At 50.7% G+C, this 22,482-nt stretch overlaps 1 protein-coding gene across 3 annotated transcripts in view; it reads left to right on the forward strand.

Annotated features, from left to right (window-relative positions):
• TRAF3 (TNF receptor associated factor 3) overlaps nucleotides 1-22,482 on the forward strand; it is a 460,451-nt gene that overhangs the window by 315,072 nt on the left and 122,897 nt on the right. For all 3 annotated transcript variants that reach the window (XM_069638108.1, XM_069638107.1, XM_069638106.1), the window contains exon 5: nucleotides 1,709-1,876. In XM_069638108.1, the coding sequence (XP_069494209.1) occupies nucleotides 1,709-1,876 (168 nt within the window). The remainder of the gene's footprint in view (nucleotides 1-1,708; nucleotides 1,877-22,482) is intronic.

Here is a 22,482-nt window from a genome sequence, read left to right on the forward strand (position 1 = left end):
GTTTACAAATGGACCTGATCTTGGAGTCCTTGCAATTAAAACCATACTGGATTGTAAAATATATTAGAAAACTCATAGACTGTCCTACTTTTTTCACACTCCCAGCTTCCCCTGGTTACTGTCAAGGTTCCCCTTTCTCCCTGCTTTATGGGATGTGTTTTTCTGCAGTGAGTCTTTCCTCCAGTTTCACTGGTCGTGTCACAAAAATGTTTCATTCATTCGCACAAACACTGTTTGCTTTCCAGACGTCCAGAAAACACAAAGCCCCCGCCCCCACCCCTTAAGTTGCAGGCTATTATGCAAGTCTATGCAAAAAGGACGAGCATACTCGCCCTTGGTACTTATGCCTCGTAGATGCCCCCACATGGATGTCACGGCCGATCAAGCCCATGTGCCGCGGGGTAGCATGCCTAAGGACTTACCCCATACTAGAGCTGCAAAGGAACCCATTGGCACACTGCACTCTGCCCCTCATTGTATGCTGGTTATGAAGTTTACTTTCTTAACATTTACTCCAGTTCGGGCCTCATGTTTGTTGCTGTCTATACCACACTGAAGCTTCCTCAACACAGTTTCTCCCGCTTCTGTTATCAGCCTAACTTCCCCAAAACTGTGATGTGAGGAGAGCCACTGCTTTTCAAGCAAGTGGACATGCTTTTATAACCAGCTTGTAACATCTCCTTAGACCATTTTGAGGCAGCCACCACCTGTATGAGAAACGAAATGCTGTAGAAGGTATATTTGGCCTTGGCACTTTTTTCTCTGGAATTTGCGGAGGGATACATTCGCTCCAGTATCATGACCAGTGGAGCATTCGCTGTGTTCACTAGATCATTGTCACATCAAAGGGATTTAGAACAGCTGTTTCTTTCCTTCAACAATAGCTGTCTGAAACATAATGGTTTAATTGCATCTGTGAAGCTGCTCCTTTGTAATAAAAACGTCTTAATCACAGGTGCCTTTCAGCTATTTGGTTTGTAAATAATATGGCATCCCATGTAGGGGTGGGGAAAATTGCAAGCCAAATAGCCAAAATGTACCTTTATTTTAACTTCACTAGTGGACCATATTTTTCTGTTTCAAAACAATTAGACCATTTTTTGGGGGCTAGGGGGTGAGGGCTATTTTGCTTTGGACAATTGAAACCGAGCTCAAAGACACCCAAAACCCAACATTTTGGACATAAAAAATAACCAAAATGTCACTTTTTTTAAAAAAAATAATTATTTGTTTTTTGGTTAAAAACATTTCAACCATACCAATTTACAAAAGAAGAGAGAAAAAAGAAAACCAGTTAAGAACACATACATTTGATTAAAAACATGTCACTTTTTACTACAAGAGTGAATGGGCGAAGTGGCTGTTTTTTTCCCCAAGAATTCACCATTGTTCAGTTAATCAAAATTAGGCCATTTCCCCCACCCTTTTTCCCAGCACAAAGCCATGACTTAAAGTAGTTTACTTGCCTATTTTTTCATTTTTGTAGAACAGCTTAACAAGTAATGTAAGTCATATTATTGTGATGATTTCTTGAAACTTTTATGCAAAAGTTGCAGTGTTAAAATGGTGAAAAGGGAGAACATGGCTACCTACAAAAAGCCCAGCGGTTGGCTCTGCAACCGCTTGTTTAACTGTAGCTGGACACCAGAAGACACGCATGACGGGGAAGGGTGCTATTTTTTAGTGAGTTGTATGGTTTATCTTTTAGGTCCATCTTAAAAGCGACTGCCAGTTTGAAGAACTATCGTGTCCCCGGGCAGACTGCAAGGAGAAGGTGCTCAGGAAAGACCTGTCGGATCACATCGAGAAGTTCTGCAAATATCGCGAGACCACGTGTAAATACTGCCAGAGCCAAGTTCCCATGATCGAGGCGCAGGTAGGTTTACTGGACTTCGCTTTTCTAGATTCTGGAGTTTACGGTGATTCGATTTAGGATCTGAGACTCGTAGGCCTTCCTGGAAACCATCTTCTGGCTGGAGGTGGTCCTGGGCCTGTTGGACTTTACTTTGCAAAAGCGTTGTGTGGCTTGCCTGCTCATTGCAACACGTCACATTAGCTACCTACCTCAGTCCCGGTTTGTGACTAATATAATGCCGGATACTTGGTTCTTGACAAGTGACAGTTGTTTTAAAAAATGCAAAAAACATGTTTTTACTGACTTTCTGAGCTTTAGCTTGTGGGATTCCTCCCCCATTGAAATCATTTTCAACGTTTTGAAGTTATTTGACTGTTGCACGTAGAACTGCACAAACCCTTCAAACGTTGTATTTTGCATATTTGCAAGCTTTTCACATTGTGCCCCTTTTTGTGAACCGCCGTCCACTTTGAAAGCAAAATATGATCAAATAGGAGTAGAGGGCGTTTGATATGCAACTCCAATCCATGCAGAAAACTTCGAAGGGACTATTTTGTTTTTGTAAAGTTATACTTCCAAGTGCTAAGTTTACATGGAAGGTAACTTGTCATTTGTATAGCGCCTTTTCCCATTGGTATGGCCTCAGAATCCTGTAGGCGAACGCCCTCGGGGGACCGAAGTCCAAGGTATGGGAACTTCGTCAGAGGAGTTAAGAATGCCTGTGTGTATTTAAGCCAGGGCACACAGTGTATTGGAGGAAGACCAGAAATTAAGAGTGCTTGGGTTGTAAAAGGTATGTTGACTGGATAGCACCAATTATCTAAGCTGATGCTGGCAGCTGCACCCGTGTGGGTCTAGTAGGTACCTCCTCCTACTACTACAATGAAACAAAAAAGGGACCGTGGGCCCACACAAGAGCTGCGCTGCTGGCTAGGTGAATTTCAATAGGTACTAGAATGAAACCATGATGTGCAAAGACCAATTAGGCGGTAATGAACTTTGTACAAGGAGATTTTAATAGGTTATATCAGGTCTGCCGACACGTGTTTCGACCCTGCCTGGGTCTTTCTCAAGGCAAAACGTGTGTAACCAGGACTGGTAATACAGCAGGCCTCATATGGCTGGAAGAAAACTGGAAGCTTGCCCAATAGCAACTCAAAGTGTTCTGAAACGTTAGGTTAATGAGTAGATTCGTGAGGAGTGCCCGAAAGGACCCTCTGCTGTAATGATAGGATACCATGTGCTCGAACAAATGCTTTCAACATTGGGAATTCTGATCATTCTTATATTCAACGGACTAGTCCATGGCGTGTGCTAAAACCGCGAGCTTGTTATGCGTGGGGTCGCAAGTTCGAATGCCCTTGCGACCCCGCACATATCAAGCTTCCCAATGTGGAACGCATTTGTCGAGCACATGATATCCTATCATTGCAGCAGAGGGTCGGCAGACCTGACATGACCTATTAAATCTCCATGTGCAAAGTTCATTACCGCCTAATTGGTCTTTGCACATCATGGTTTCTTTCTAGTACCTATTGAAATTCACCTAGCCAGCAGCGCAGCTCTTGTGTGGGCCCACTGTCCCTTTTTTGTATTTAAGCCAGTACGAGGGTCGGTAGGGTGGCCAAGACCCTGCTAGCGACCCATGTCGAGCTAGCTTGTGTATGGGTGCTGTGTGGTTATCGGCAGAGTATGTGAGTGCAGGAGACCGATTATGTTTCCAGCAAGACCACATTTTTGTCGTGGGACATAGCTCCGTTCTAATGGCAGAGGTATTGTGCGATGTGTCTTCAAATAGTGTATGATAGCAGATGCGCGCGGATTGGTGGCCATGCCTGCCGCTATCTGCAATCGACCTGGAGGGCGACACTTACCTGTGTGTCCTGGCTGGTTTCTTGGTTTCATAGACTTGGCGCGAATTCTGTCCACTGGTCTGCTGGAGTCTATTCACTCCGTCGCTCAGTGCAGTCTATGAGGGGTCTGTTGCTGTCTCAGCATGCCGGGTGATACTAGCACTGCCCTCATTGCTGACACATCTGATAAACCTAGCCCTGCTCTTGTAGTATTACTCGCCGGTAGTAGTAGCAGGCCCATTAACTTACTCGAGTATTAATAGTAGCAGGGTTGTTATGTCAATGGCTGGTGTGGCAGGAGAGTTTATAAGCTTGCTGGCGCACTTAAATCCTTGGACCACACCTGGCCTAGCACAGTTGCCAAAGGTGTGCGCATGTAGTGGGTTGGTGGTGTAGAAATGCATGGGCGACGGACAGGATGAACAGTAGACGCAGGGTGTCCTCGGTTAGTCCTCCTTTCGAAGCGCAGGAGACACCCACCAGCGGGATGAAATGACCGGCAGGGTTCTGTGTTTGTAACATGCAAGAAAGAGGAAGTGATGGGGCCGCCATTTTGGAATGGCTTATGTTTCAAACGCAGAGTTCTGTGTTGGCAACATGCACGAGGAAATGAGGAGACTGCCATTTTGCAATGGGTTATATGACCTTTAACACCAGGAACAAAAAAGAGAACACCCGGATATGTGTCATGTTGCACTAAAAACAATACAATTGAACACCCTGACAATTTGTCATATTCGCTTCTGTCGGTCACCACAGGGCTGTTAATGGCATTTAAAGAATGTTAATAGTGAATTGAATGTAAAAAAAAACAAAAGGGCCAGCCACAAGCTATAGAAAGTTGCAAACATCAACGCGTGCAGCCATAACTACTCGCACTTAAATAGGGAGCTTTTTCCAGGGAAATGTTTTTTTTTTCTTTTTGGTAACACGATCTGTAAACACCACTGTCCCTGTGTGTGCGCACAAACCATCCCAGCGCCCAGCCTTTATGGTCGTTTGCAAACCGATATTAGCCGTTAACAAAGTCGCATGCACAGAAAAGAGAGCGTTCCATATTTTTTATTACGCAAAAACGAAATTTCAGTGCAGAGTTGAGCAGGGGCGGATACCAGTGAGGCCCAGAGCAGTGTTTTCGGCACTCCAAGCCACATGCATTCCAGGAGTCCAGGTCAGCTGGGGCGGTTCCCAGTGACGCCCGCCTTGCAGTCACAAGCAGAGCAGTGTGTGCGGCACTCCAAGCCACGGTCATCCCAGGAGTCCAGGTCAGCAGGGGCGGTTCCCAGTGACGCCCGCCTTGCAGTCACAAGCAGAGCAGTGTGTGCGGCACTCCAAGCCACAGGCATCCCAGGAGTCCAGGTCAGCAGGGGCAGTTCCCAGTGACGCCCGCCTTGCAGACACAAGCAGAGCAGTGTGTGAGGCACTCCAAGCCACTGTCATCCCAGGAGTCCAGGTCAAAGGGCAGTCTACTGCACGAGCACACCAGAGCAGACAAAGGAAACCAACACTGACAAAGCCAATCGTTTCGGCTTTTGTGTAGGCACGCTATAGGCATTTCCATATTGGTACTACCTGGCCATGAGATAGCAACAACTGGAAAGTGGTGTTAGCCAGACACTGCCATATTATGCCCAGGCAGCCAGGCCTAGCTAGCCAGATACTGCCATATTATGCCCAGGTAGCCAGGCCTAGCTAGCCAGACGCTGCCATATTATGCCCAGGTAGCCAGGCCTAGATAGCGAGACACGGCCATATTATGCCCAGGTAGCCAGGCCTAGCTAGCCAGACACTGCCATATTATGCTGAGGTAGCCAGGCCTAGCTAGCGAGACACGGCCATATTATGCCCAGTTAGCCAGGCCTAGCTAGCGAGACACTGCCATATTATGCCCAGGTAGCCAGGCCTAGCTAGCGAGACACGGCCATATTATGCCCAGGCCTAGCTAGCCAGACACTGCCATATTATGCCCAGGTAGCCAGGCCTAGATAGCGAGACACGGCCATATTATGCCCAGGTAGCCAGGCCTAGCTAGCCAGACACTGCCATATTATGCTGAGGTAGCCAGGCCTAGCTAGCGAGACACGGCCATATTATGCCCAGTTAGCCAGGCCTAGCTAGCGAGACACTGCCATGTTATGCCCAGGTAGCCAGGCCTAGCTAGCGAGACACGGCCATGTTATGCCCAGGTAGCCAGGCCTAGCTAGCCAGACACTGCCATGTTATGCCCAGGTAACCAGGTCTAGCTAGCGAGACACTGCCATGTTATGCCCAGGTAGCCAGGCCTAGCTAGCCAGACACTGCCATATTATGCCCAGGTAGCCAGGCCTAGCTAGCGAGACACGGCCATGTTATGCCCAGTTAGCCAGGCCTAGCTAGCGAGACACTGCCATATTATGCCCAGGTAGCCAGGCCTAGCTAGCCAGACACTGCCATGTTATGCCGAGGTAGCCAGGCCTAGCTAGCGAGACAAGGCCATATTATGCCCAGTTTAGCCAGGCCTAGCTAGCGAGACACTGCCATGTTATGCCCAGGTAGCGAGGCCTAGCTAGCGAGACACGGCCATATTATGCACAGGTAGCCAGGCCTAGCTAGCGAGACACTGCCATATTATGCCCAGGTAGACAGGCCTAGCTAGCCAGACACTGCCATATTATGCCCAGGTAGCCAGGCCTAGCTAGCGAGACACTGTCATATTATGTCCAGGTAGCCAGGCCTAGCTAGCCAGACACTGCCATATTATGCAGAGGTAGCCAGGCCTAGCTAGCCAGACACGGCCATATTATGCCCAGTTAGCCAGGCCTAGCTAGCGAGACACTGCCATGTTATGCCCAAGTAGCCAGGCCTAGCTAGCGAGACACGGCCATGTTATGCCCAGGTAGCCAGGCCTAGCTAGCGAGACACTGCCATGTTATGCCCAGGTAACCAGGCCTAGCTAGCGAGACACTGCCATATTATGCCCAGTTAGCCAGGCCTAGCTAGCGAGACACTGCCATGTTATGCACAGGTAGCCAGGCCTAGCTAGCGAGACACTGCCATATTATGCCCAGGTAGCCAGGCCTAGCTAGCGAGACACTGCCATGTTATGCCCAGGTAGCCAGGCCTAGCTAGCGAGACACGCCCATATTATGCCCAGTTAGCCAGGCCTAGCTAGCGAGACACTGCCATGTTATGCCCAGGTAGCCAGGCCTAGCTAGCGAGACACGGCCATATTATGCCCAGGTAGCCAGGCCTAGCTAGCGAGACACTGCCATGTTATGCCCAGGTAGCCAGGCCTAGCTAGCGAGACACTGCCATATTATGAGGCAACACTGTTCGCTTCACAATTGCTGTTTTTCTGTGTGAGGACAAACACATTGATTATAAATCAAGTGGCTGAAGGCATACTTAGATTTGACAGTTTTATTACATCAGGAGCTGGTTTATAACTTTAATACACCCCTTTCCTCTCAGTACATTGCTCAGAAAGCACAGAAATCGCTCAAGAGATCCCAGAGTAGTGGTCGAAGTGGGTGGGAGCGCTGCTCCTCTACTTTTCAAGTTTTACTGTTCCCCATACATACTTGTATTTTCAAAAGAAACCGTTCTGGAATGGTTCCGTTTGACAATACAAGTGTAGCAGGAAGTTGAAAGGTGTTGAGTGCACTGCACTGTACGTGCCCTTAACAGTAGGTGCGTGTGTTTGGGGGTTTGCATTGTGCGTGGGAGGGGGCGTGGCGATGGCGTTTGTGGGGAGCGGGGGCAGGCCAGCAGGGAACATAGTTCCACTGCTTCTTTTCGTACCCCTGGACCACTGCCCCAGAGGTTTTTCTCTTTGGCAGGGATGAGCAGTTAGTGGGTATAAGTGGGCATAGGGACTGGCATGGCTGTGGTGTACGGGGTGGGTAAAAAGTAAAGCCCCAACCACAGGCGACGCACCCCTCTTCCCGTAGCATCTCTCTCCTTTCTAAACTTCTATTGCCAATAGTCAGCCCCTAGGCAGCACTTACGGCGCCACCTGATAGCCAAAACTAAACAAGGTTGCAAAATGCAATTCCGATGTTGCAGCAATCAATGCCACTAGCTGTTTGTGGCAACTGCTCAGTGTGTCGCTCAGACTTCAGAAGCACTTTGGGATTGAGGAATTTTTTGGGGTCTGTGGTGGTGGATCTTTTGCACCTCTAATGCAATTTTTGTGTTTCCTTATAGCCCTCTTTTCATGGCGAGTGCTATTTTTGTGAATTTGCATATTGCCTTGCAAAGAACTGTGAATTTGCAGCCATTTCATGCATCTTGCCCAACTATTTCAATAAGTATTTTTTATAAGACAAAATTACACAACCGAGCAGCGATGAAGCACCTCCAGTTCCCAAACAGTTGGTGGAGGCAAAGACAAGCACTGTTTTTTCCCGTTATGCTAATGTGTCAGCCAGATCAGGAACTTGCAGGCTTTAATTGCTCGGCTCCCATCTCCCACACTGCTTCACCTAGCTCTAATTATCTGGTGAGTCATGACCGGCGACGGGTAAAACAAGCCAGTGCTTCATGCAGGCTTGGCAAGCACATAGATAGCCCAGGACGGTGGACCACTCCGCAGCAGGTCCTTCTTGCAGCTGTGAGGTCCCACATTGGCTGCGGTGACGCGACCGCGCGCCGCGCGTCACAAGAACCTCTTGGTCTACTCCATGGTGGAGCCATTCCTTATTTGCACTGCTAAAGTTAGATGCCGCCACTCATGCCCAGAGGCCCTCTCTTTAGCCCCTTCTCCTAAAAGGAGCTTGTAGGGGTTTATTTCTGCGACTGGTGGAGTGCGTCTGGTCCGCTGGCCCACTGGTGCCAGAATGCCGTCATGCTCCCCATTGAAGTAATCTTAGTTCCCCTCACTGCAGTCTCCGCTCTGTCTGCCCGGCTGGTGGCTCCGCTGCTTGGAGGTATCACGTGCAGATGGGGCGCCTAAGTGATGGATCATGGTTCCCCATAAATACCAGCAGCTTGGGATGAAATCTTGGACTGCTGGAAGAAGTAGTGGTATTTGTGAACTGAAAACCTACACCTTAACGGAATGTCGCTTGTGTGTAAGCGAACACGGCCACTCTAAATGTAGATCCACAAAGGCCGCATTTCGCTCTACCGTTCCGCTTCTTACATGTCTGCGAGACATTTAATTGGGTTTTGAATACCGACAGCAGATGGATAATTCCAAAATAGTAGGCTTTCTTTTGATGACCATATGATGCCCATTTATTTAATCAACTGTTAGAAAGCCTACCTACCAGCAAGAATCACAAGTAACACACTCCGAGCTTGCAAGTCCAAGTCTAGCTCGCAAGCCCAAGTCTAGCTGGCAAGCCCAAACCTTTCTTGCAAGCCCAAACCTTTCTTGCAAACCCAAACCTTTCTTGCAAGCCCAAGCCTAGCTTGCAAGCCCAAGCCTTTCTTGCAAGCCCAAGCCTACCTTGCAGGCCCAAGCCTACCTTGCAATGCCAAGCCTAGCTCGCAAGCCCAAGTCTAGCTGGCAAGCCCAAACCTTTCTTGCAAGCCCAAACCTTTCTTGCAAGCCCAAGCCTAGCTTGCAAGCCCAAGCCTTTCTTGCAAGCCCAAGCCTACCTTGCAGGCCCAAGCCTACCTTGCAATGCCAAGCCTAGCTCGCAAGCCCAAGTCTAGCTGGCAAGCCCAAACCTTTCTTGCAAGCCCAAACCTTTCTTGCAAGCCCAAGTCTAGCTCGCAAGCCCAAAGCTTTCTTGCAAGCTCAAGCCTACCTTGCAGGACCACACCCAGCCTGCAAGTCCAAGCCTATCTTGCAAGCAACTGGACACTGTACAGGGAGACATTTGTAAGGATGGTTCTTTTTTTATTGTGTTTTGGTTTACAAAAAGCCTTCCACAAAATATAAACATACAAAAGATAAATCATAAAATCAGAAGAATGAAAACAGATCTTAATTTGCACAGAAAGAGTAAAGAATTGAAATCAAATGACAAATCAGACAAAACAGCTAGCAACAATTAACAATTCAAAATCTATACCATTCAGAAAACGTACAGGTGCAGTAATCAATGAGGTGTGTGTCCCTCACATCCATCTACTCCAAACCAGTACTCTGGGGCACTCCGATGAAACCCCCCCCACTCCTCCCCCGCTCCTTAGCAAAGGCAGTCCCCCTAATTATACTCAGTGCTTCGCAGTCCAATAGCCAACGCGTAAGAGTTCCAGTGACGTCTTGACATTTACAAAGCGACAATTTAGTGGGGTCCCCACACCATAAGTGTGCGCAGTGCAGTGCCTAGTTGGCTCTCTAGTGTGGAATTAATTGAGTTTAAAACGGGTCCTTTGACAAGGAAAACACTTCAGGTATATCGGCACATCTCCCCTTTTTCTGGGGAACTTGGCGTATTCTCTATAAAGTGAATAATCTGACAAGGCCGCAGAGGTCGCCCTCCAGTCATCCTGGAATAGCTTGAATGTCACTCTGTCTGAACTTACATTGAGTTCCATATCAGGTGAGCCCATTTCTTCCAGTAGTTCCCTCATACAAGCCCTAGACTCATTCACAGGGGGAACTGTAGCGCATTCTGCCATACACTGGAAATCCACAAATTAAGGGCTAGCTGGGGCTCGAGAACTTGGAGTAGACCACGAGTGGTTTCCATTGATATCGGCATGGAGTGAAGTAAGATTCCGTGTGTGGCGAATTACCGCATTAGGGATCGATGATGCCAGGCCCAAGACGCTCTTCCACCTTAGACCTGGCAAGGTTTCAAGAACAGGCCGCACGTCGACAGACGCCATGTCAAGCCCATACAGCAAGGCCGGCTCCACCTTTCCCAGCCAGTGTTGGACTGCGAGAAACCACAGACTCTTCTAAATATGCCTTTCATTTGGGGACCTCGGGGGATTCAATATGGCCTTTCCACATCTAAGCTGAAGATGCATGGGTCAAATGATATCCCAGACAGCGGATAGAGGCCACCCTCTCTCTGCGCACGACCAGCGCTTACCCACAGACTTCTTGCCACTAGAGAACACAACCACCAAGCATGGGTCAAGTGGTGAAGAGAGGCCGCCTTCTCAGAAGGGCCTGGTTCAGGGGGCTTGTCTGATATCGGTGTGTAGGCAGGATGCGTCAGAGTCTAGGGGCATGACGGGAAGGCGTGCCGTCTGATCTTTCCCGTCTTGCAGGCTGGGATTTCATGCACTTGGCATTGGGCATCATTTTCCCTGTAAAACATTAAAGTAATCGTCGACTTCCCTTTGGTGAATCACAACTATAAGTAAGCAGACGAATTCGCCCCTAGCTGAGCACTCACATTGGCTTCTGTAGGCAGCCATTTTGGAATTACTCTCTGCATCTGTGCAACCATTGTTGCAAAGTAAGAAGAAAGGGCTGGCTATTAAACGCCTGCCATTGCCCTACATCCTGTCTGAAGGTACACGGGGCCGTATTTGAACACAATCTCTCTCTTTCTCTCTCCCCTCATTCCCTCACTCTCCGCCCTCTCCCTTTGTCTCTCCCCTCTCCTTTTTTTTTCTCTCCCCCTCTTCTTTCTCCCCCCTATCCCCCTCTCTCCCTCTCCCCCCCTCCCCCTCTCTCTCCTTCGCCCTCTCACCCCCTCTCTCAGCCTTTCTCCCCACCCTCTTTCTTCCGCTCCCACTCTCTCCCTCTCTCTCTCCCCCTCTCTTTTTCTCTTTCCCTCGCTCCTCCTCTCCCGCCCCTCTATTCTCTCTCCACCTCCCTCTCTCTCACTTCCCCTCTCTCTCTCCCCTTTTCCTCCTCTCTCTTCCGTTTTCCTCCTCTCTTCCACCTGTCTCTCCTCCTCCCTCGCCCCCGCTCTTTCTCCCGCTCTGTCCACTGCTCTTTCCCAGCCTCTCTCCCGACCCCTCTCTCCCCCTCTATCCCATCTCTCTCTCTCCTCTCTCCCTTTCTCATCCTCTTTCTATCACCCCTCTCGTTCTCCCTCTCCCCTCATTCCCTCACTCTCCGCCCTCTCCCTTTGTCTCTCCCCTCTCCTTTTTTCTCTCTCCCCCTCTTCTTTCTCCCCCCTCTATCCTCCTCTCCTCTCTCTCCCCCTCCTTCTCTTTTTTCTCTCTCGCCCCTTTCCCTCTCTTTCGCCCCTTTCCCTCTCTCTCCCCCTTTCCCTCCTCTCTCCCTCTCCCCCCTCTCTCTCCTTCGCCCTCTCACCCCCTCTCTCAGCCTTTCGCCCCACCCTCTCTTTCTTCCGCTCACACTCTCTCCCTCTCTATCTCTCCCCCTCTCTTTTTCTCTTTCCCTCGCTCCTCCTCTCCCGCCCCTCTCTATCCTCTCTCCACCTCTCTCTCCCCTTTTCCTCCTCTCTCTCCCCTTTTCCTCCTCTCTTCCACCTTTCTCTCCTCCTCCCTCGCTCCCACTCTTTCTCTCGCTCTTTCCACCGCTCTTTCCCAGCCTCTCTCCCGACCCCTCTCTCCCTCTTTCTCTCTCTCTCTCCCCTCTCCTTCGCCCCCATTTCCCCTCTCTCCCCCCTCCCTTCCTCCGCTCTTTCTCTCTTTTTATTTCTCTGTCTAACCCCCTCTCGTTTTCTCTCTCCTCCCCTTTCTCTCTCTCTCTCTCTCCCCTCTCTTTTTCTCATTCTCTATGCCCCCTTCCCCCCCTCAAATCCCCCCCCCTCCCCCCCCCGCCGGTCCCCGGGATCTCCCTGAATGTGTAGGAACGTGGGTGGAAGCAGCCGTGATCTAATGAACTGCAGTGGGAGATCTGTGGAGATAATTCTGAAGATCATACCTGTTGAACCCATATGCAGCAGATATACCTATGTTGTCTTGCGGGATGGCGTCATGCCTCACGGCCCTTGCCCCCTCCCCCATTAAAGATTTACCACAACAATTTGGTCAAGTGTTGGCAATAAAAGGCTGTAGATTTTTATTGATACAATTATGGTTTTATGAACATAAACAATACACGTAATCATATAAATCATCCTTTTAGGCACCGGGTGCAGCGACGACCCCCTCTGGCCCGTGCCGCCACTCATGGGCAGGTTCCCGGCTGTCTGTGTTCCCCCAAAAGGTTTCGCTATTTGCAGCCCCTGAGAGCTAATGTGGAGGAGATTTCTCTAAATAAATGTTCCATGCCCCGTTCCGATAGTTGGGTGCCGTCCTTGTGGAAAAGGTTGGGGTCCCCCAATGTTATGGAGAGGTTTTTTTATGAACCCCAGGCCCGTGGCTACGCAGAATTTGTCCACCCCTCCCGCTCCCCCCCCCCCCAACGTTCAATTTCCTTCTGGAAATGCCCACTGCTTTCTAACTGATGGCCCCCTGCGATTTCCTTCTAGGCCGGATTGAAGAGAAATAGATTTCTGTGTCCCTCCAAGTGTGGGAAATGCCTGATAATGAGGTGCACGTTTCTACATATACGTTTTTTCTCCCTACGGACACCAGATCGTTACCCCCCAGATGTAATATCAGGAATTCTGGCGGGTCCCTGTATGCAACCAGGTCTGCTAGTTTGTCATGGATGTCCGCCCACAGGAGGCCTCTGTAACCCCACCAGGATGCAATGGTGTTCCTAAAAGGAGGGCCCGCCTTGGTTTCTTCCGCCCATTGCCATGTCCTGAGCACGAACGAGTGTCCAACTGTCTATGCTGGCCGCAGTGGGGCCTTCCCTCCATCTGGTGTCTCTATGGGTTGAGGGGGAGAGAAAAAGAGGGGCGGGGGGGAAAGAACTAAATGCGTTCTTGTCTGACATATCTTTTGTAACAATCTGACTTCCAACCCCCTATGCTCTTCAGTTGCTGGGTACTCAGCCCTCCCTGCCATGCGGAGGGTGCGGCCCCAATTCTAAAAGAGTGGGTGCAGAATTCCTTTGGATCCCATCCTGCACGGCTAATCGCTTTATTCAGCACCCCTTTAAACTGATAGCGGCTTAGAGCTGATGCATCTCTATGAATTAAAAATCTTCCCCCCACTTTGGGTCTTTGTGCGTAATATAGATTAGTGATGCATACCGGGCAATTTGGCGCATCGTCAATGCAACAAATGTTCATTGTTCTTTTGGCCCCAGTTTTTGACTGCTGTATCTCTATGGTGACGCTGCTCTGTCTAACCCTGGTCTCCATGATGCCCAAACCATTGTTGGCCTTGGTGCTGGATGCGATGAGCTCTCCTATTCGGAAAGCCCCAAAGTATGCCAGAAAAAATGCTGTTCTAAATAACAAAATCTCGTACGGATGAAAACGTATGCTTTCTAGTAGGTTGGTTATTATTACTAGTTTGTCAAAATCTAACGGGCGGCGGGTGTCTACCTGGGATCCCTCCATTTTGCCCCAGCCTTTAATTGCGTATGAGATTAAAGCGCTCTGGGTAGGATCTGAGTCACCCCGCAGCTTTGAGAAATAAGATATTGCTACCAGGTGTCTTTTTGCCCAATCTTTTTTAAACCCCTGATCGTGTGTCCATTTCAAAAAGATCTCTATATCTTTTATAGTTATTAATTCTACATGCTTCAGACCCGTTGCTCTAAAAAACGTTTTAAGTACTTACTGTATTGTGCTGAGGTGGTGCTTGCCAGGGCTTTTTCCGCCATTCCTGCCAGGAATCCCGTGGCAGGGTTCTGGTTTTCTGTTGGCAGCAAACTGCTGACACCCATTTTTGAGGTGCCTGGTCTTTGTTGTGCATCCCAGCCTTGGCCGTCTGGCGATTGCATTGATGTGATTCCTTTCAGTTTTCCATCATCGACCAACCGTCCGCCGGTATTACCGTCATCCGTTCCTGGGCGTGTGCTGCTAGCTCCCGGAATCTTGTCCACTGAAAGCGAGATAAAGCATCTGCCATGTTATTATCCGCTCCAGTGATGTGCTTGGCTTTGACAACAATGTTTTCTTGCAGAGTGACTGTTTTAATGGCTCGTAGGACTTTAAGCACTAGACGGAATTTTGTGGTTCTTCTGTTCAAGATGCCTACTACCGCCATGTTGTCACACCAAACCAAAAGTTCTGTGTTAGCTAGCCGCCTGCCCCAGATGCGTATGGTTAGCCAGATGAGAAATATTTCCAGCAGGGTAATGTTCTTTGTCCACCCTGCCGTCTGCCATGATTTGGGCCATTGCCCAGCCACCCACTCCGTGTGTAATATTGCCCCGAAACCCCTGCTCCCGGCAGCATCTGTGAAAATGGCGTGCGCCAAAGTGTGCTCCCGTTGAAGTTTTTTAGGAAATTCAACCATACTTTTAGGTCCTCCTTCACCTCTCTGCCCAGCCGGATACGTTGGTGAGGTTTGGTGCATGTCTTGGTCTTAAATTCCAGGCTTCTGGAAAATACCCTCCCTTGTGGGATAATTCTGGCTGCGAAGATGAGACTGCCTGCCAGTGATTGAAATTCTCTTACTGTGCCTTTGTTCCTGGTGCTCATTTCTTGGATTTTCCTCAGGATTTCTGCTACCTTGGTTTGTGGGATTCTGCACACCCCCGCTGCAGAGTCTATCTCTATGCCCAGAAAGAAAATGCTTGTGGATGGCCTGGTCGTCTTCTCTGTTGCCAAAGGGATGCCCCATTGGGCGGCCAACCCTTCCAACGCCGCCAGGGCCCTCTTGCATTCTCCCGAGTCTGCTGGTCCCATTACCATAAAATCGTCGAGGTAATGGACTACCTTGGCCCCTAGTAGCTGTTTCTTAAATGCCCACTGAAAAAATGATCTGAACTGCTCAAATAGGGCGCACAACACTGCACACCCCATGGGGAGGCATCTGTCGACATAAAATTTATTTTTTAAGGTAAACCCTAGGCATTGCTGTGAAACTGGGTGAACTGGTAGGGGCCTGAAAGCAGATTCAATGTCAAGTTTGGCCATGAGGGCATTCCTACCACAGTCCCGTATAAGTCTCACTGCCTCCTGGAAGTGTGTGTAGGAAACTGCAGACTCGGCGTGGGGGATGCCGTCGTTCAGTGATTGGCCTTTAGGGTAGGACAGGTGGTGAATCCACCTCATTTTACCAAGTTCTTTTTTTGGGAACCAGGTCTAGGTGCGACACTAGGTATTCCGAAAAAGGCATGGAGTCCCATGGCCCTGCAATCCTGCCCAGGTGTAACTCTTTCTCTATCTTGTTTCTTACCATCGCAGGGTTGTCCCTGGCCGACTTTAGGTTTCTTGGAATATCACGGGACCCTATTCCCTGAAAAGGAATGATAAAACCCCATTTGAAACCCTGCTGGATAGCCATGCTGGATTCCGTGTCTGGATAGCTCATCAATGCATTGCTGAAATTGTTAGGGTTAATGGGAGTTTTGCCTGGTTCTAACACTGGAGTTGCTATGCTATCGCCAATCAGCTGTATGTTAGGCTGGTAGTCTGTTGTTGGCTGGGCCGAGTTGCTGCTAATCTTTTGTATTTTTGGATGGGAGTCTGGTGCAATTGATAGCTGGGTGATCGCCGTTGCAGTTCGTGCAGGTGTGCTTAAACCAACAATCCTTCCCCCACGTGCATAGGTTTTTGCTAAAGTTTCTGCATGGAATATTGGGTTTGGAAACGTGCTGGCTTTTGTTCTGTATGTGGGGATTTGACTTCACCGCCCATGGCTGGTTTCTCCGAAAGGGCTGCTCCCCTTTCCTATATGCCCCATTGTCAGCACTTCTGTGCCGCTGTGAATTTCTATTGGTTCTGAAAGTAGCTTGGGCAGCCTCCTCTTCCGATGGAGGCTCAGCATTTAATATGTATAAATCAATCTGCACCTCATCCCATTCTATGGCTGGCCTCTCCGACATACTCCGTCTAAATCTAATATCATACGCCAACCAGCTTTTACCCTTTTGTGCGATTTTCACTTCTCTGATCTTGTCAATGTACGCCGATAGTTTGGCCCCCTCGCCAGGGAATTTTTCAAGGTATATGGTGGCTAAAATGGCAAAGGATTTCAACCAATTGTCCCAGATTTGCTCTACCTCGGCATTTCTGGCTATCGCCTTTTCCTCTATTTTTTTAGGATCCCTAAAAGCATCTTTCCCCTTGCGTTGGGCCTCTATTAGTGAAACAATGTCAATAAACTCTTTTACCCATATAGCCTCTTTGATCGTGATGTCAATGTTCCATGCTAGACTTCTTTTGTATCTATTGAGAATTTCTGTATGAAATGATTTAAGCTTAAGGTCCAGCTGGGCGGTGCTGATCATCAGCATATCGGGGTCCTCTGGTACGCTGAGGGTTGGTGGCCCATAGGTGTCTTTGGAGAGTTGTCGGTCGCCCCTAATTTCAAGTAACGTTTGTTGCATCACCCCCAGGTTCTCGTATAGTTTTGACAATTTTACCCCTTTATTACCTTTTCCTGAGCCCTCTGTTGATTTCCTTCTCTTCGCGGCCGGGTGGCATGGGAACCCCTTCCCTAGGCAGGCCATATAGATTCTCTCGGACCCAAGCCCAACCATAGTGTTCTGCTGCCTCTATTGCTGCTAGACAGCAAAGTTCAAAGAACAAGAATGGGAAGACACTGAGTTAACAGTGAACTTCCCAGGTACTGTTTGGGTCCCCGTGCAGGGTCGACAAAACAGTTTGAGTTTTAGGAGCTGCTCACAGCTCATTATATAGGCCCCAAGAGGCCCTTATTCTTTGTACTGTGTGGGGGGCTGTGCACCAACCCCCCCCCCCCCAAGGCCAGCCTGCGGCTGACTAACCTGCCTAAGCATCCAGGGTCTCCCGGGTGCACTGCACCCATATACCCTCTGCCAGACCCTGCTGACTGTCTCCCTTATCTGAGAGACAGAGAGGGGCACTGACGTTGGAGGAAGGCTGTGCCCTCTCTCGCGCCTGCTGCCATGTAATAACAGTTACATGGCCTCGCCTTGGGCGGCCCAGCGGCATTACCCAAAGCAGCTGCATTTTACTATTCGGTTGCTCGAATAATCCCCCCATATACTAAGCGGGCCCCATGCCTCATGCGTCCGCCATGCCAAGCAGTCCCAGTTTACAGGGGGACATTCTGGTGGCAGCAGATTTGAGGCAAAGGGCCTTTTGGGAGGTGGGGAGGTGCTGAGAAGGTTCTGGTTGGGCAGTGGGCAGGGTAATGGGTGCAGAGCTGGTGTTGGCGGTGGCGGTCAAATGGTGCACTTTACGGGTGACTGCTGTGTGTGGGGGGGGTACAGTCTCCTTTCAATGACTGTTGGAATTGAGCATCTGGGGGGCTGGCTGGCCGTTTCGCTTTAAACCATTCTGTGTCCTCAAGTCCTGCTTAAAGTATCCGGCCGGCCCTGCGCGAGAAGCGAACCTGCACATAACGATGGCAAGCACAGGAAGCAACACGGCCTGCTTGCCCAGGGCTGGTGCAGCTGTCAGCACGGCACACGACAGACACTGCTGGTTGGAAACGTGCCTGCCTCTTTCCTTCCTTTGGCCATCTTGCATCAGTCACATCGGAGCGGGCCGTGGGGGAAGAGAAGAGTACATCTTTGCAAACATAGTCCCCCACACCCATTGGCGAGGACATTGTTCTGAAAATATGGATATGTCGGGATGCCGCTGCTACGGTGGGTTTGATTGTAGTTTGCTAAACATTGGATTTTGCAGTTTGGGGTTCGTGGGGAGTAGGCTATGTCAGGAGAATGGGGAGCACATTTTCTAACGAATACAAGGGGGAAATACCCGGATCCTCCCGGTGTGGCTTGCAATTCGGTACTATAACTAGTGACTGTATGACACAAAGCTTGATGGCACTGTATGGCGCAACACGTTGACCTGCTCTCTCTAGCACACAGCAAAGTGCATCGCAGCTGCGTGATGCAAATGTTCTTAGTTAAGAAATATGAGACGTACCGATGCAAAGTGCCCAGGGTCACATGAAGTGCTGTTGGCCTTGGTTGCCTGGATCCACAGACCACAGTTCCCTTCCAAATAGGGTTGTCACCTAGCTCCATGTCAGGACGGACGCCCTTCTCCACTCCTGGGATTTCCTTTTACCTTCGCTTTACGTCCGTCCATTGTATTCAATGCAAGGGGTCCAACACTACAACTCCCAGGATGCACTTGATGGAGAAGGGGAAGTCCAGTACTGGATATAGAGTCGGGTGCCAAACCTCCTCCTAAAGGGGTTCTAAAGACAACGCACCTCTGCAAAATGATCAGATGGCCTTGTGTGGGTTAAACATGAGTGTCCTGTTCTCTGTACCATGGTGTCAGAGGAAAGGGAACACCCTGCGTTTATTTCAAAATCAGTGAGGGCCACTGATGTCAGTGAGTTATTGGTAAAGTTGAAAAACCTTTTCAAACAGGCCTACTTTGACATGTGAACAGAGGCCAATAGCTGTTACACAGAGAGAAGCATGGCCTCCAGTGATGCAGTGACGACTCGTGAGGTAAAGCTGGAGTGAGTCGCCGCTGCCTCACACTGCTAATTTTCTCAGAGTGTGCTGTGCGCTTGCGGCCTCCTGCTATTGGCCCCACGACGGCTCAGAGGGAACTCGGACGTGCCACCAGTTCTAGTGTGTCCTATTAAGCCGGCCCACCTCTGACCTTTGGGGCCGTCCCTGCTTTCCGCAGTCACGTGGTTCGCTAACCTCCTCGCAAGCGCCATGCTGGATGCTTCTAGGCCTTGGAGGCCGTGGTGTCACAGTCCAGACACGGTGTCCACCTGCTTATCTGGGAGGGCTGACGTGCTTTGGTACAAATGCCCACGAACATTGCAGATACTGGAGTCTGTTCTAATGGTTTTATTGAACAACATTCCTCTACTCTACTCTTCAGACTTGAGTTCTCACAGCTGTGGCGTCTGTTGGTTAATTGATAAATGGAGAGTGTTGACAGGGTACCCAGTAGCCTGCGCCTGGCACCGCCGGGCGGTATAGGGTATGCAGGGTGGCACCTCTGGGCGGTATAGGGTATTCAGGGTACCGGCAGTCTTTCCCTGGCACCTCTTGGCGGTATAGGGTATGCAGGGTGGCATCTTTGATATGATATGGCATTTGTAACGCGCCTATACACAAGTGTTTCAAGGAGCGACGAGGCGGGGGGGAGGGGGAACAAGGGGAGACAGACAACGATCCTACTAGGCCAGGTGGCATAGGGTATGCAGGGTGCCACCTCTGGATGGCATAGGGTATGCGGGGTACCCAGTAGTCTGGGCCTGGCACCGCCGGGCGGTATAGGGTATTCAGGGTACCGGTAGTCTTTCCCTGGCACCTCTGGGCGGAATAGGGTATGCAGGGTGGCATCTCTGATATATGATATGGCATTTGTAACGCGCCTATACACAAGTGTTTCAAGGGTGCGATGAGGCAGGGAGGGGGGAACAAGGGGAGACAGACAACGATCCTACTAGGCCAGGTGGCATAGGGTATGCAGGGTACCCAGTAATCTGGGCCTGGCACCTCTGGGCTGTATAAGTTATGCAGGGGACCTAGTAGTCTGGGCCTGGCACCTCTGGGCGGTACAGGGTATGCAGGATACCCAGTAGTCTGTGCCTGGCACCTCTGGGCGGTATAGGGGTATGCAGGGTGCCCAGTAGTCTGGGCCTGGCACCCCTGGATGGTATAGGGTATGCAGGGTACCTAGTAGTCTAGGCCTGGCACCTCTGGGCGGTATAGGAGTATGCAGGGAGCCCAGTAGTTTGGGCCTGGCACCTCTAGACAGTGTCGGGTATGCAGGGTACCCAGTAGTGTGGGCCTGGCACCTCTGGGCGGTATAGGGGTGTGCAGGATGCCCAGTAGTCTGGGCCTGCACCCCTGGATGGTGTAAGGTATGCAGGGTACCTAGTAGTCTAGGCCTGGCACCTCTGGGCGGTATAGGGGTGCAGGGTACCCAGTAGTGTGGGCCTGGCACCGCCAGGCGGTATAGGGTATTCAGGGTACCGGTAGTCTTTCCCTGGCACCTCTGGGCGGAATAGGGTATGCAGGGTGCCCAGTAGTCTGGGCCTGGCACTCCTGGATGGTATAGGGTATGCAGGGTACCTAGTAGTCTGGGCCTGGCACCTCTGGGCGGTACAGGGTATGCAGGATACCCAGTAGTCTGTGCCTGGCACCTCTGGGCGGTATAGGGGTATGCAGGGTGCCCAGTAGTCTGGGCCTGGCACCCCTGGATGGTATAGGGTATGCAGGGTACCTAGTAGTCTAGGCCTGGCACCTCTGGGCGGTATAGGAGTATGCAGGGAGCCCAGTAGTTTGGGCCTGGCACCTCTAGACAGTGTCGGGTATGCAGGGTACCCAGTAGTGTGGGCCTGGCACCTCTGGGCGGTATAGGGGTGTGCAGGATGCCCAGTAGTCTGGGCCTGGCACCCCTGGATGGTGTAGGGTATGCAGGGTACCTAGTAGTCTAGGCCTGGCACCTCTGGGCGGTATAGGGGTGCAGGGAACCCAGTAGTGTGGGCCTGGCACCTCTAGACAGTGTCGGGTATGCAGGGTACCCAGTAGTGTGGGCCTGGCACCTCTGGGCGGTACAGGGTATGCAGGATACCCAGTAGTCTGTGCCTGGTACCACTGGACGGTATAGCGTATGCAGCATACCCAGTAGTCTGGGCCTGGCACCTCTGGGCTTTATAGGGTATGCAGGGTGGCACCTCTGGATGATACAGGATGGCACTGCTGGGATGTATAGGGAATACAGGGTAGCACCTCTAGACGGTATAGGGAATGCAGGGTGGCACCGCTGGGCGATATAGGGAATGCAGGGTGGCACCTCTGGGCAGTATAGGGTATGCAGGGTGCCCAGTAGTCTGGGCCTGGCACCTCTGGTGGTATAGGGTATGCAGGGTACCCAGTAGTCTGGGCCTGGCACCTCTGGGCTGTAGAGGGAATGCAGGGTGGCACCTCTGGGCGGCATAGGGTATGCAGGCTACCCAGTAATCTGGGCCTGGCATCGTTGGATGGTACAGGGTATGCAGGGTGGCACCTCACGGCAGTATAGGGTATGAATGGTGGCACCACAGGGCAGTATAGGGTATGAAGGGTGGCACCTCTGGACGGTACAGGGTATGTAGGGTGGCACCTCTGGGCGGTATGTGGTATGAAGGGTGGCACCACAGGGCAGTATAGGGTATGCAGGGTACCCAGTAGTCTGGGCCTGGAACCTCTGGGCGGTATAGGGTATGCAGGGTGGTACCTCTGGATGATATAGGGATTGCAGGGTGGCACCTCTGAGCGGTATAGGGTATGCAGGGTGGCACCTCTGGGCAGTATAGGGTATGCAGGGTGGCACCTCTGGGCGGTATAGGGTATTCAGGGTACCGGTAGTCTTTCCCTGGCACCTCTGGGCGGTATAGGGTATGCAGGGTGGCATCTCTGATATGATATGGCATTTGTAACGCATTTGTAACGCGCCTATACACAAGTGTTTCAAGGAGCGACGAGGCGGGGGGGGACAAGGGGAGACAGACAACGATCCTACTATGGCACCTCTGGGCGGTATATGGTATGAAGGGTGGCACCACAGGGCAGTATAGGGTATGTAGGGTGGTACCTCTGGGCAGTATAGGGTATGTAGGGTGGCACCTCTGGGCAGTATAGGGTATGTAGGGTGGCACCCCTGGGCGGTATATGGTATGAAGGGTGGCACCTCTGGGCAGTATAGGGTATGAATGGTGGCACCTCTGGGCAGTATAGGGTATGTAGGGTGGCACCGATGGGCGATATAGGGAATGCAGGGTGGCACCTCTGAGCAATATAGGGAATGCAGGGTGGCACCTCTGGGTGGTATAGGATATGCAGGGTGGCACCGCTGGGCGGTATAGGATATGCAGGGTGGCACCTCTGGGTGGTATGGGGTATGCAGGGTACCCAGTAGTCTGGGCCTGGCACCTCTGGGCGGTATAGGGTATGCAGGGTGGCACCTCTGGATGATATAGGGAATGCAGGGTGGC

Source organism: Ambystoma mexicanum, chromosome 14 (genome assembly GCF_040938575.1).
Source record: "Ambystoma mexicanum isolate Mex_15411 chromosome 14, UKY_AmexF1_1, whole genome shotgun sequence".
NCBI lineage: Eukaryota > Metazoa > Chordata > Amphibia > Caudata > Ambystomatidae > Ambystoma > Ambystoma mexicanum.